Source organism: Triticum dicoccoides, chromosome 3A (assembly GCF_002162155.2).
Source record: "Triticum dicoccoides isolate Atlit2015 ecotype Zavitan chromosome 3A, WEW_v2.0, whole genome shotgun sequence".
In the NCBI taxonomy this organism is placed as follows: Eukaryota; Viridiplantae; Streptophyta; class Magnoliopsida; order Poales; family Poaceae; genus Triticum; species Triticum dicoccoides.
The window spans coordinates 471347811-471362753 of record NC_041384.1 but is presented as its reverse complement, the minus strand read 5'-3'; the positions used below and the strand labels follow the sequence as shown (position 1 = coordinate 471362753).

Sequence of the window (14943 nt, the reverse complement as noted above, 5' to 3'; positions counted from 1 at the left end):
TTCTATAGGGGGAGAGAATACTCAGGGGAGAGTGTAAGAAACCCCAGATGCTTGGTGTTCAAGAGGAGATAAGTCACATGTCTTTAAGAGGGGAAAGACATGTTCATAGTTGATTGTTTGCATTAGCTCTGTTTCTTTTCTTTGCTCTACTTTTCTGCTCCCTATCTTCTCCCAGTATCCCATGCTAGATTCAAGGGGAGCAAGACATCTAAGGGAAGGAAATCCTTGAGTTCATTGCACATCTTTACATTTTGGGACATGTCTATATCCAAAAGAGTACTCAGTACTCACTCTCTACATGTCATCCCAGTCTCGGTATTCTTGTGGTTTCTTTGTTTGCTCTGGCTAGTAGATATATCTGTGTTATCTAACCTTGTTTACACATGTTCATTCCTTCCTAAGCCAACTCAAGACCACAAGGTAAGTATATGCATCACACTCATGTGCATGAGCATTTCTTGCTGATGTACACACTGTTTGCAAGAACGACTCATGAGCATGAAGGTACATTACCTATACTCACATCATTTGCTCTGATGCATATAGCCAAGATACATGTAACACATTGCTTACTCTGTCATGCTTATGCATTCACATGTTCCTATATTCCATATTTACATGATTGCATGCATGTAGGGGGAGCCTATGCATGTTACATGTCTTTCCAAAGCTTTACTTGTTATTCTCTATATCTTTATCTAAAGCTTTGATGTATGTTGTCATCAATTACCAAAAAGGGGGAGATTGAAAGCACAAGTGCTCCCTGGGTGATTTTGGTAATTAATGTCAACATATCTCTTGTTGGACTAATGCTTCTACCTAGTATGTTTCAGATAAGTTCAATAATGGAGTGGCATGGACTAGAGGATGTGGAACCCCTTCAAGATGCCGATGACAAAGGATTGGCTCAAGCTCAAAGCACAAGACTCTGCATTTCTATTTTAGTGATCCAAGATCACATTGAGCCCATAGGAAAGCCAATACTATTAAAAGGGGGTGAGGTGTTACTTAATGGCTTCCTTTCTCAAATTGCTTAGTGATATGCTCCACAACCCTCAACTACTTTCTCACATCCAAATATGTCCCAAACCAAAAGTCAAACTCGGCCCCACCGATTTGATCTATCCGGCGCCACCGAGTTCACTCGACATAAGCCTCTGCCAGAAACCCTAATCAATTTGGTCTCACCGATAGGATCTCGGTCTCACTGAGATGGGCTTGCAAACTCTCTGTTGCCTATTACATTAATTTTGGTCTCACCAAAATATGAAATCGGCCCCATCGAGTTTGCTTGGCCAACTCTCTGTTTGGCTTATTACCAAAATCGGTTCCACCGAGTTTGTGTAATCGGTCCAACCGAGATGAGGCTTTACCCTAACCCTAGCACATCGGTCCCACCGACTTGATCAAGTCGGTCCCACCGAAAATCCTAACGGTCACATTATGAACTAAATCGGTCTGACCGAGTTTCATAATTCGGTCCCACCGAGTTTGGTAAATTGTGTGTAATGATTAGATTTTGTGTGGAGGCTATATATACCCCTCCAACCACTCTTCATTCATGGAGAGAGCCATCAGAACATGCCTACACTTCCAACATACATTTTCTGAGAGAGAACCACCTACACTTGTGTTGAGGTCAAGATATTCCATTGCAACCACATAAATCTTGATATCTAGCCTTCCCCAAGTTGCTTTCCACTCAAATCATCTTTCCACCAAATCCTATCCTATGAGAGAGAGTTGAGTGTTGGGGAGAATATCATTTGAAGCACAAGAGCAAGGAGTTCATCATCAACACACCATTTGTTACCTCTTGGAGAGCGGTGTCTCCTAGATTGGTTAGGTGTCACTTGGAAGCCTCCGTCAAGATTGTGGAGTTGAACCAAGGAGTTTGTAAGGACAAGGAGATCACCTACTTCGTGAAGATCTACCCTAGTGAGGCAAGTCCTTCGTGGGTGACGGCCATGGTGGGATAGACAAGGTTGATTCTTCGTGGACCCTTCGTGGGTGGAGCCCTCCGTGGACTCGCGCAACAGTTACCCTTCGTGGGTTGAAGTCTCCATCAACGTGGATGTACGATAGCACCACCTATTGGAACCACGCCAAAAATCTCCGTGTCTCCAATTGCGTTTGCACACTTCAATCCCATCCCTTTACATTCTTGCAACTTGTATGCTTTACTTTCCGCTGCTCATATACTCTTGTCATGCTTGCTTGATATGTATTGTAAATGTGAACTTGTGCTAAAACTCCACTTCAACCTAAAGAAATTAAAAACTGCAACTTTTATTTGCTAAGAGTCTATTCACCCCGCTCTAGACACTTCTTCTCGATCCTTTCAGATGGAATGAAGAAAGACATCGCATACTTTGTGGCCTGTTGCGACATATGCAACAAGGTAAAGGCGGAACACCAAAAACCTGCCGGACTCCTCCAACCTCTGCCGGTATCCCAATGGAAATGGGATGATATCTGCATGGATTTCATCATCGGATTACCAAAGTCTCATCGAGGAAACGATGCAATATGGGTCATAGTGGACACCTTAACAAAGGTGGCACATTTCCTTCCTATCAGGACCACATACCGTGCAAATCAACTCGCATAGCTATATGTGTCAAGAATTGTCACTCTGCATGGAGTACCCAAGACTATCACCTCCGACAGGGGATCTCTCTTCACCTCTGCATTTTGGTCCCGACTACATCAAGCCTTGGGGACCGCTTTGAAATACAGCACAGCTTATCATCCTTAGACAAATGGACAGACTGAGCGAGTAAATCAGATACTCGAAGATATGCTCCGAGAATGTACATTGGCCCAAGGGGCCAAGTGGGAAGACTGTCTACCCTACGCCGAGTTGTCCTACAACAACAGTTTCCAGGCCAGCTTAAAGATGTCACCCTATAAAGCCCTGTATGGCCGGAAATGTCGCACTCCATTGAACTGGTCTCAAACCGGAGACAACCGTATTTTTAGGACTGATTTAATGCTCGAAGCAGAGAAGCAAGTCAAGGAAATCCGAGACAGACTGCAACTGGCCAAATCCCGAAAGAAGAGCTACTATGATGCCAAACATCGTCAGATCAGCTTCGAACCCAGAGAACACGTATATCTTCGAGTCACCCCTATGAAAGGAGTCAAGAGGTTTCAGACCCGCGAAAAATTGGCACCCAGATATATGGGTCCATTCCCCATCATGGCTGGATTCAGAACAGTTGCATATCAGTTGGAACTGCCACCGGAACTGTTAGAAGTACACAACGTGTTTCACATCTCACAGCTAAGGAGATGTATCTCGCCACCGGAGAAAAGGACTGATATGGCAGAGATAGAATTGGCTAAGGATTTGACTTATGAGGAAAAGCCAATCAGAATATTGGATCAGATAGAAAGGGTCACTCACAACAAAGAAATAAGGTTTTACAAGGTTCAGTGGGAGCATCACACCAAAGAGGAAGCGACCTGGGAAAGAGAGGAATTTTTAAGGACGGCATACCCAGATTTTTTCCCAAGCAACCGAATCTCGAGGAAGAGATTCATCTTAAGTGGGGGAGGTTTGTGACAGCCTGGATTTTGCCTTCTCTCTTTTTCCGGACTTGCCATCTCTCTTCTTCCAAACATGGTTTTTACCGTGGTTTTTGCCCTGACTTGATTTGGATTTTGGAATCATTTTAAATGGACTTGTCACTTGGGCATATCCTTGACTTTCACCCAAGTGACCTATCTACTCTATTCCTCTTATAAATCCCCAAAATAATCAAATGAATATTTTTCATAAAAGAAAAATATTCATTTTTCTCTCTGAAATTCAATTCAGAAACTTGTGCTCCAAAGCAACCCCAATTTTTCTTGCCCAGAAAAATCTGAAATAATTCCTGAATATTCTTAGAACCTTGGAACACCTTACCATGTGAAAAATTGCAGGACTTTTTGGAATATTTTTGCTATAGAAAATCATTTCTCTTCTGGCCCAAAATCCCAGTTTGTACAGCAAGTACATTTTCCCTTGAGCTTTTGGCCCTGATCTTTCTTGAGCTTAAACACCCTCCTAAGAAACCCTAAAACCCAGGAGATCAGCCCTAATGGCCTTCTAGAAGGTGGCTTAACTTGGCAACCAAGTTTCTGGTCAAAAACTTGCCAACTTGGTTAAGTCAAATCTGGTCGGTCTGAGCATGAGCTATCACCACTCCTAGACTAAACACTGCATGGACAAGCGCGTAGACAAGGTTTGGCTGTGCTTGGGCGTCGTCTTGACCATGCCAGCTTGGTGACCGTGTGAAGACACTACGCCTAGCAACGTCTCGACGCGCTCTGGCTGGCGCTTTCCTCTCTGTTTCACGCGTGCTTGTTCCAGCGCTCGCCGACGACTGCCGCGCTGCACCAACAGCGTCGACCCATCACCCTTGACCGCTCCCTGGCGCTCGCCGACGCCGGAGCCGCCGCAGCAAGCACGGGCCGTCGTGGCCAAAATGCCACAGTGTGCACACGCGCTTGTCCACTTCCTTCACCGCCTCCCATGCTCATCCGCGAGCATGGGCAACCTCCTGTGTTGACACTGAGCGTTTGCCCCCTCACATTGGAGCTTCTCGTTGCCGTTCGCCGCGTGTCCAGAGAGCTCCAGCAGCGACACATCCCCCATCACTCCGGTTATATATAGCGACCCCGCCTCGAATCCTAGCCAAGCACCACTCCACACCACCTCCAAAAGCACGTAGAACGACCCAAGCTCGGTCGGGCAGGCCTCTGGCCGTCGCCTCGACCAGAGGACTCCGGCGACCTCCGCAGTCCAACCGCCGCTCTCCAATGCCCCTCGAGCTCAAGCAACTGCTTGGGCGGGGCATTGGGGGTCTGCTACTGCTGCCTGGACACCACTGAGCCCTCGGAGCCGCCTCTAGCCTCCGTCTTACACCACTCTGGCGAACTCCGTCCGCCACCGTAACTTGCGAGCTCGACCACGAGCAGCTCCGTCCACCCCACGCCAAGCTATGGGTACGGGCAGGTGCGCCACGAGCCCCGCTTCAATCCTATCCCTCTAGCCTAGCCCCAAACCCCCTCATCGCCGGCGTGAGCTCCGGTGAAGCCCCGCCTCTCTCTGATCTCGCGCTCCCCTCTCTCCTAACGCGCGGGGCCCACCTGTCGGTCTCACCACTCGCGCCCGAAGCAGTACGAGTGGAGGCACCTTTCCCGTTTACGCCTTCGACGTCGCCCCCTGGCTTTCTGTTTAATTCAAATATTATTCAGAAATTTGACTAAAATTTGACCAGCCACCATTTCTAAACCATAAGTCCAAATGATTTGATTCTTTTTACATTGTCTTTGTTTTAGAAAGCTCTAGCAGCACACCAATGGGTGGATTTTTCCTTGCTATCTAGAATTTCTGGTGCTTTTCAGATAGGTTTTTGATAATTATTTTTGTGGTTTTAAATTCTTTTCAGAAGGAGAAGCTTGTCTTGAAGCAAACCAAGAGGGGTGTGATCCTCCTCTACACTAAGGTAAGCTACGCCAGCATTTGGATGGTGTTATTTTAATATCTATGATTTTCTACTTGAATATGAGTTCTTGTTTGCATTTAAAATTTGATAAATAAATTTGGTTAATTGCTAGTTACTTTATCCTGCTTGATATGCTTGTTTTAGTTACTGGTTGAATGCATGAACTTGTTTGGCTAAGTATAGCAAGATTTTGCACTAGACATATTGCTATGGAAATTAATGATAGTTATTTTATTAAGTGATATTTTCTATTAAAAGGTGAACTAATAAAAATATTGCTTGATAATAAAAATGAGTTATTGCCAGAGAAGTTTTGATTCTGAGTATTGCAAGATATTTATGTTGTTTGATCCATGACTAGGAGTTGTTTGCCTTGCATGACGAGTAGTTGCATGATTATGGTATTATACCATGTCATTGATAAAAAGTTTTTATCAAAGCTAAACTTGATTAAGTTCAACTTGAATATGATGTTGATCACATCATGGTGCCACTGAATTGGGTTTTTAATTCAGTGCGACCACATTTACCTAGTGGGAAGGTCTTGATTCGGTCATTTGTTGTGGCTCTCACCGGTGCCTCCCGCGAGGGAAGGTTATGGGGCGTGCATACCCTGGCCCGGCAGGCAGCCATAACCTTGTGTGCTCGTTTTTGTTTTTATGGTACCTTGTCCCCGTTTGGGACCGTTTTGCCACGACGGTGGCCATTGGTGTCTTTGGTAAACACGGGGCCACCCAAGACCTAGCCCTGAGAGGGAGTTGGTCGGAGTGGCCGAGGAGAGTGCATGACAAAGGGAGGGTTTCGTTAGAATGCTTTGGTCCACCCGAATGGGCATGCGAGGCCAGGTGTTCCGTAGTGTGGGTAAAGTGCGCTACCTCTACAAAGTGTATTTAATCTATCAGTAGCCGCGTCCTCGGTTATGGGCATAACTCGTGAGTAAGTCACACCATGGATCCACTTTTATAATAAATCTTGCAAACTAAGTGATTGTTGTGATGCATTGTTTCGTGGTGAATCATGAACTCTTAAGGTGTTCAGGAGTGATTGGTTTCAGGTGTGACCCCGGTATGGTCACCGTTTGGTTACGAGGTAACCGTCTGGTAAGCGAGTCCATGAGACTCGGAGCACGTAGTGTTTGCATTGCATCGGTAGTATTTCTTGTATTGATTTAATCTGATTAATTATCATGATATTGTCTGTCATCGTGCTTATGTTTGTTGTGAGCTTGCAAGTATATTCAATGTACTGACCTGGCGTGTTATGCCAGCTTTCAGGCAAGTCGGTTTGCATCGGAGCGCATCTCGTGTCTAGGCCATGTCCACGTCGGTGTCCTTGTGCTATGGAGTTCCACTTCGTCGTTCTTCCGCTGCCGCGTAGTTCGTGTGATCGAGGCCCCCGTCATGTTCATTAATTAATATACATACTGTCCAGCAGCACCGGGTGTGCCGCTTGGCCTCATATCTCGATGTAATATCAGACCTATGTAATCCGCTAGCATCAATAAAGCGGTTGTTTATGTACCATGTTGTTGTGTATTGCCAGAAGACTTGATCTCTGGGCTGGCAATGCAGGGTAAACCGGTTGTTCTGAGCCGGGGTGCCACATCTCGGTTGTGATTCGACGCCGGAGTGTGTCCCAGGATCAAGCTCCTGAGCATTGGCCGCTGCCTACTAAGGTGGTCATGGACGTCCAACACAACATCCAGAAGCTCCTCATCGCCGGATGAAGAATCATCCGAGTCACAAATGAAATTGTGGAAAAAGAGCTCGTCGACAGAGTCCATTGGTACCTTGTGGGCAAACTGTCGAACAACTTGCGGGCGTGGTGGAAGAAGCTGGCCAGTGAAGAGCCTCGCGCCTTCCCTGGACCAGGTAGCAGGTCTGTCAGCGTCCGGCGAGCATGCGGGCGTCTGGCGAGCGAGGTCCCCACGCTTGGGTACTGCACGCGGCGGGGGTAGTGGTGGCGGCGACGTCGGGGGTGCCGCGACGGTGGTATGGCGAAGCGGTGGCGACGACGACGGGCGACGGGAGATGTGCTTGGGGGTGGGGGCCGTGCGTGCAGACGCATGTGCGGCGGCACGGGGGATGACCGGGTGTGTTGGGCGTTGATGGGAGGAAGATGGAGTGGCTATATGCCACCGACCGGCGGGCCAGAGGGAGGAGTAGACGGGCGTCACGCGTGTTCGTTTCGTGTCCGCGCCGATGCAAACGATTTGGCCTGGAATGGATCATGTGGCGGGCAAAAAGCAAATGCGCGTCCGTTTGATCGACTTTTTTGTGTAAACGAAATGGGTTGGCGCGTTGGAATTGCTCTAACACATTCTCACAAGGAGACTTTTGTTTTTAGTTGACTCCACGAGGAGATTTTTGTTTTTAGTCGACTCCATGAGGAGATTTCTGTTTTTAATCGACTCCACGAGGAGACAGGAGGCCCCACCCACCATCATCCGTCATCACGTGCACGACCGATGTCCCAAACCAAACCACCAAAGTCGCCTGGCGGCCGCAGGTCACGCAGAGCCGCGCCCCGCAGAAGATCCCGGCCAGTTCTTGTATCCGCCCGCGCTTCGTCCAATGATCCACCTTCGTACGGGAGGAGCAATCCTATGAACACAACACACGCGCCAGCAGCAACCCCGCGACCCCCAGCCACTACTAGTACTAGTCAAAAGCACAAAAGCCACCCCAGAAGATCAAACCCCAAGAAATCCAAGCACCCACTAATTATTCCACACCCCCCGCATCGATCCACAAATATTCCCCGCACACAACAACAAAACAACGCAGCAGCAGCAGCAGCGGCCAGAATAGAAAAGAAGGCAATAAAAGGTGCCCGAACCCGCGACGAAAAAGAAAGAGGGGGAGAAAAAAGGGTTTGGTTTTTATTAAGCGAGAGGAGGAGGCGAGCAGCAGCAGTAGTACTCTTACTACCCTAGCTAGCATACGATGGAAGCGATCCAAATCGGAACCCAATCCCAAAGGCGCATGAATGATCCACCAGCTCCAGCAGTGGCCCTCCCTGTTGCTGCCTCCGCCTTCCTCCCGCTGCTGCTGCTGCTGTTCCTATTTTTCTTTCCCCCACTTCCCAATCTCCCCTCTCGTGCGCCTCGTCCCCCGTTGTTCGTAGTGTTCAAGTCATCATCATTAGTACTAGTATTAACTGTCCCGCTCCGCTTCGTGGCGAAGAAGATCCGGCCGCACATCGATTCGACTTTTCCTCGCCTCGCCTGGGGCATATAGTGGGAAAGTGCCGCATTCGCTCCTGTTTCTTGGTGCGGGGAAAACCCTACGGGAGGGGAAAGCTTCTGGGTTCCTCTGCTGGAGTTTGGATCTAGGTTTCGGTCCTCGCCGCCATGGACGCCGCCGGCGCCGGAGACGGGCCGCCGCGGGAGGCGCCGGAGGAGAGGACGCCCCAGATCCCTGCGCCGCCGGCCGTGGCCGCCCCGGCCTCCGCCTCCGGGGGCGCCGCGGGCCCTTCTGGCTCCGGGGAGAAGCCGGTGAAGCGCATGATGAAGACCCCCTACCAGCTCGATGTTCTCGAACAGACGTATTTAGGTGCGTGGATTTCGATGTTTTGGGTTCTGCAGAATTTTTTGGGTTGCGTTTCATTCAGCTTTTTTCACGAGGATTCGGTTCATCGTTTTCGTTTCCTGCAGCGGAGCAGTACCCCTCGGAGGCCATGCGCGCCGAGCTGTCAGTGAAGATAGGCCTGTCAGACAGGCAGCTGCAAATGTGGTTCTGCCACAGGCGGCTCAAGGACCGCAAGCCGCCGGCCAAGAGGCAACGGCGGGACGAAGAGGGCCCAGCAACACCTGTGCCCGTGCCGCCGCCTGTGTTGCCGCTACAGGCAATGCCGCTGGCGAGCACCGACCTTATGATGAGCGCCGGCAGTCCTTATGACGAGCCGCTGCTGCCCCTTGCTCACTCCCGTAGGGGAGCTGGACGGTCTTCGGCAGTGCCCAGGATTTCTGCACCTGACATTGGGAGGGACATTGGGAGGAGGTATTATGAGCCATTGCCTGTTATGCTGCCACCACCCGTGGCGCCGATGCAGTTCAGGCAAGCTGAGCTCAGGGTGATTACTTCTGTTGAGTCACAGCTTGGGGAACCGTTGAGGGAGGATGGACCCGTCCTCGGTGTTGATTTTGATCCGCTTCCTCCAGGCGCCTTTGGTGCACCAATCGGTACTTTTCCTAAAATCTATAGTTATTGTGTTCAACATGAGGATTTTGAGCTAAAGAATGCCCAAGCTAATTTGTAGTTGAACTGGGTGGGAACTTTCAGGTCTCATTTGTCCGTGCTTAGTGTGATTTTGCATTCAGGTTTTTTATGTAGACTACTCTTAAACCCATTAATCTTATGCATCGTTTTCTCTATAATGGATTAATGGTGAAGACTTGAATTTAGTTATTATTTGTTACTTCTGTAACTTCCTTTTACTGGGAACTGGAGAGTAATAGTATGGGATTGGAGTGACCGGATGAGTCATTATCTAATAATGAAAAGTAACTGTAGATTATATGTTGGAGAAGAATGATTGATCAACATAAAGCGGAAATGAAAAGTAAGACAAAACATCCCTTCGAGCTTGGATTAAGAGGGCCATGTAGTATAAGACTAAATTGCTAATTTCCTTCTAGTGAGGAGTGATTTAGATAATAACTACTCCTACATATCATAGGATCTTATCAAACAAAGACGAATAACCTTTTTATAAAATAATTTCACTGTCAACCTTGAACTTAAGCAGAAGTTCACTTTTCGATCCTCAAGTCTAAAGCCATTTGATTCGTAGCCTTGAAACATTGAAATCGTCCATTTTTACCCTTGCCCTTGGGTAGTTACACAAGTGCTGATGTGGCTGCCACGTGTCCACCACATCACTGCCATGTCGTAGCAATGTACCAAGTTCCGTTTATTGATATGTTTTCACCGATTTTTCTTAGCATCTGGTGAATTTTTTTTATTATCTTAAATGGTGGAGCTTGTTGGATTTTCGGAACTTGTTCACGTCACTTAAAAGTTAAACTAATGAAAATGAAACCATAAGGGTGAAAATGGATGGTTTCAATAGTTTGAGGTGGCAAGTCATACGGTTTAGAGTTTTAAGGTAGAAAACTGAACTTTTGACAAGTAGACCTTTTTCCTCCTTTGAATGAAATACACAGCAAAAAATAAGGAACATTAGTCGGTAATAACATTCCACCATCACCCTATGGAAAGTGGTTTACACTGGATCAATCTGTAACACGAAATCCTAAAGTGCCTTGATCAGTGATCAGTTGACTTGCTCAGTGCCGCTTTCCTATGACATCTGTCTGTGTGTGTGTGTGTGTAAGAGAGAGAGAGAGAGAGCTTTACTACCTTCAGATTGAGCAGACATAGCTGCTGCATACCGATGACTAAGTGTGCAGGGGTGAGCTATGGGCGTGTGTGCGGCAAGCTGCCCACCACCCGAAGTCTGTAAATCTGATCTAGTGGCTAAAATGCGAGTTTGCATGACAGCACCTTGTGTGGGGGTGTTTCATTAGACTCTTCCAGATTATTGTTATACAAGTAAAAAAATAGATACACAGTCAAGCAATCGCCTAATGAAATATAACTAAGGCCTGTACCATTGAGCTTCTCTGTTTGGCGAAAGAAGATTCATGTGTGGTATCTATTGATAGCATGGACAGGGTCACCATTTATTCATAATTTCATATCCTTCTGATTGCTGACATACTTTTCTCACGCAGTTCCGGAGCAGCAAAAGCAGCCTGTCCGATCATATGACGCAAAGATATTTTCTAGGCATGATCCGAATCTCTTAAAGGTAAATATTTAGGAAACTTGCATAAGTAAGTTCATGTATCTTAGTGCCTTATAAGCTTGTAGTGGATTTTCGTCACTGCAAAAATTGTTTCTGTAAGCTACCATTGAGATAATTTTATATGGTAGTTATGAGTTGACATTGTAGTCCATTGTTACATTGTTGGTTTGTATTACTTTTCAGCATATGGATATCATGGTAACTATGCTAATCTATTAGCCCCGATCCAGGAAGTGTATTGTTGTTCCAATGAAATGAGTCCAGTGTATTGTGCTTAACACCAACAACGGAGATTTCATGATCTGGAGTAGGCCATGTATTTGGATCTACCAAATGGTAAAAAACGTTGGTGCCAACACGTGTTGATATGGCATCGTTACTGTGTAGTGCGGGTGTCTTGTCAACGTCATGCACAACCCTTACTAAAAGGGAAATAACACCGAGTTTCGATGCATGCATTGGTTGTGCTCAACTGCAGTTCCAGGTTTTATATGGCCATATTTAGTGGGAACACTTGCTCTCTTTATGCGTGTTACTTCATTGATGTACGTGTGACTCGTTGATACCTTTTCCATTGAAGTTCTCCCTTATCCAATGTTCCTTCTTATTTATAACTATCTTCTCAGCGAGTCTACCACTATCTTGTTCTAATCATCTGTGCCGTGATCTTTATTTTGAGGACTGAAAGTGAGAGCACTGTTGGTGCGATATTTTATTCTAAGGCTTGAGTCCCCCTCCCCCCTCGATTTCTTTCTCAAACCCACCTCTAATTGTTTATGCATCTTTTCCCCCACCAGGTGTCCTCATTTTTGCCCAGCATGGAGCACCCTTTTGTTCCGAATTCGTTTGCTGGGAAGAGAAAATCAACGGTTGGTAATCCACCACCTCAAGTTCACCCTCATGGTGGATCGAGGGCAGTTCATGAGTATCAATTTCTTCCTGAGCAGCCAAGTGATACGTACGAGAGAGCAAGTAGATCTCATTACTATGACACTCCGGTTGAAGCTTCAAATTCGAGGATTCCATCTCTCACTCCAGGACCGCACCTTCTCCATGGATCTGAGGATATGGTGCCTGGTTATGCTTTTGAAGGCCAAGGTCTTCTGCCTCAATCTGGCAGGCCTCAGGTGTTTCCTGCAGTATCGACAGATTACGAGATGAATCAATCTAATAGCAACATTAATTCTGTGCCAGTCGATGGTCAATTTGGTAGTTCTCATGTTGCTGGCTTTGAAGACCCACTTATATCATCGGAAACAAGGGCTTATCATGATGAAGATGCTTCTCGAGTGGATAGGAAGCGAAAAGTATGTTTCTCTCTAACCTCATATATGCATCTTTTTCTTCAGCCTTGGACATTTGTGAGCATATTGAATTTATCTGGCATGTTCTTCAGCATAACGAGGAAGCAAAAATTGCAAAGGAAGTCGAAGCTCATGAAAAGCGGATTAGGAAGGAGCTTGAAAAACAAGACATATTGAGGAGAAAGGTATCTGCTTGTTTTCAATTGATGGATATCATCAGCATATACTATTTGGCTTGAAAGTCATTTATGGTTTCATGTCCTTGCAGAGAGAGGAACAAATGCGCAAGGAAATGGAGAGACATGATCGTGAAAGGAGAAAAGAAGAGGAGCGATTGCTTCGCGAGAGGCAAAGAGAGGAAGAGAGGTTCCAAAGGGAGCAAAGGCGGGAACATGAGCGCATGGAGAAGTTTTTGCAGAAGCAATCTAGACGAGTTAGTTTTTTTGTTCCTTTGAAATAAACTGTAACCCAGATATAGTACTATACTATATGTAGCACTAATTCTGTTTAGCATTAAGATCTGTCTACATATTTGCAGGCAGAGAAACAAAGACAAAAGGAGGAACTCAGAAAAGAGAAAGAGATGGCTAGGCAGAAGGCTGCTAATGAAAGGGCCACAGCACGAAGAATTGCACGGGAGTATATGGAGCTTGTGGAAGATGAGCGCTTGGAGCTAATGGAATTGGCTGCGCAAAGCAAAGGGTTACCCTCAATGCTTTGTCTTGATAGTGACACATTGCAGCAGCTGGATTCATTCCGAGGTATGCGTATTAAGTTTAATTTTAACTTCTTAATACTACACGCCACCGAAGGTCACTTCTAATGTATTTGTAGGAAATAAATCTATTCTCATGTATCCATAGTACAATATAACTAGCACATTAAGATGGACTGAGAAACGTTAGTATATAACACTGTAACACATCTATTAAATTTCTGGGTGAAGCTTGACCACTGAAAAATGTAATATACTTGTTTTTGTAGGGTTAATGAATGCAGATTCATAATAGAGTATAAATCTGTCGAGGCTTGCTTTCAACTTCTACTTTCAGTAAAATTAGATTTATCAAACTAGCCTTAGATCCTAATCACCTAAAGCTTTTTTGGTTAGGTTTGCATATGATCAGGAAAAAACAATATACTTTTTACTAAAAGTCAGCACGAGTGATCCTAAAAATAATTCTTACATGTTTCGTTTCGGTAAACTCAGATGTAGATATCTAGAACACTCTTCTTACCAAGGTGTTCATTCTGTACTATTGTAAGTGAAATACAACAAAATCAAACAACTCCCAAATCGTGCACAAGAACTCATAGTTGAAAATCCACCTCTAAAATTTATTGCCTAAAGAACTGATTAAAGTTAAATGGTGTCTAGTGATCTGAAGTCCGAGTGATTCATTTAATTAGTTAGTACTCGTTTGGTTGTGTATATATCCTTTTACGTATGAGTTATGACAGTATCAAAGAAGGGAAAATCTAAATGGTCATTACTGGAGGAAGAGAGCTATGCATGCATGCAGAATCTTACACCTCATACTGACATCACCGACATATTGTACTAAATCCGAGTTTTTGATATGATTTATCTCAAACCGTTAATCCGATTAGCAATCCATCTTTATTTGTGAGTTTGTCTTGATTAGGGCTTCAAAACAAGACCCCATGTTGTTTCGTTTTGATGAATGTTTTTTTGTGGCGCCAGTTCCCAGATTATAGTACCACTGTTGCCATGTTAGCAGTTAACAGTTGCCACATTATAGTGTATGGTTCCAGGCAAATGGCAAAAGTTTATATGTTCTTAGGAAATGCAGTGTTTATGTAGAAACTAGAGTGAGTATTCAAGTGTTAAGAACATTTAAGAGATGGTAAAAACCCTAGGAGTCCTATCATGCAAATCCTTACAGTAGTGGCAACCTGGTAGCCAGGTTATTATAATCTGGTAAATACGTGGCTATAATCTGGCAATCGTTGACGAAAAAAGAAGTCATCGAAACATGTGAACATGGGATCTAGCTTCGAAGATCTCGCCGCAACAAAGCCAATGGTGAAACTGATCGTCAATTGGATTAGTGGTTCGGGAGATATAAGTTTTTAGTTTTAAGAGTTGAGAGAATGTTGCTGATGTCATGCTTACATACTACATGCACACTTCCTCTCTGTTTGCTGCATACATGCATTAGGGGAAAAAAATGGGGCGGCGCCGTGTAAGAGTAGGGTGGGTAAGCTCGCCATGTAGAAATAGATGTGCAACGTCGGCTGCATGCTTTTGTTTAACGCATCATTGTTCCAACACGTGAAGTCTAACTGCACATTGCATTTTTCACCCC

The 14943-nt window shown here is 45.6% G+C and overlaps 1 protein-coding gene across 2 annotated transcripts in view; it reads left to right on the top strand.

Annotated features, from left to right (window-relative positions):
• Positions 1-8183: 8183 nt before the first annotated feature.
• Positions 8184-14943, top strand: part of LOC119268621 (homeobox-DDT domain protein RLT2-like) — a 14554-nt gene continuing 7794 nt past the window's right edge. Inside the window, exons 1-7 of one of the 2 annotated variants that reach the window (XM_037550287.1) lie at positions 8184-9052; positions 9154-9681; positions 11236-11312; positions 12107-12616; positions 12706-12798; positions 12882-13046; positions 13152-13374. In XM_037550287.1, the coding sequence (XP_037406184.1) occupies positions 8851-9052; positions 9154-9681; positions 11236-11312; positions 12107-12616; positions 12706-12798; positions 12882-13046; positions 13152-13374 (1798 nt within the window). In that variant the 5' untranslated portion in view covers positions 8184-8850. The remainder of the gene's footprint in view (positions 9053-9153; positions 9682-11235; positions 11313-12106; positions 12617-12705; positions 12799-12881; positions 13047-13151; positions 13375-14943) is intronic. The other variant, XM_037550286.1, reaches the window with a different exon arrangement.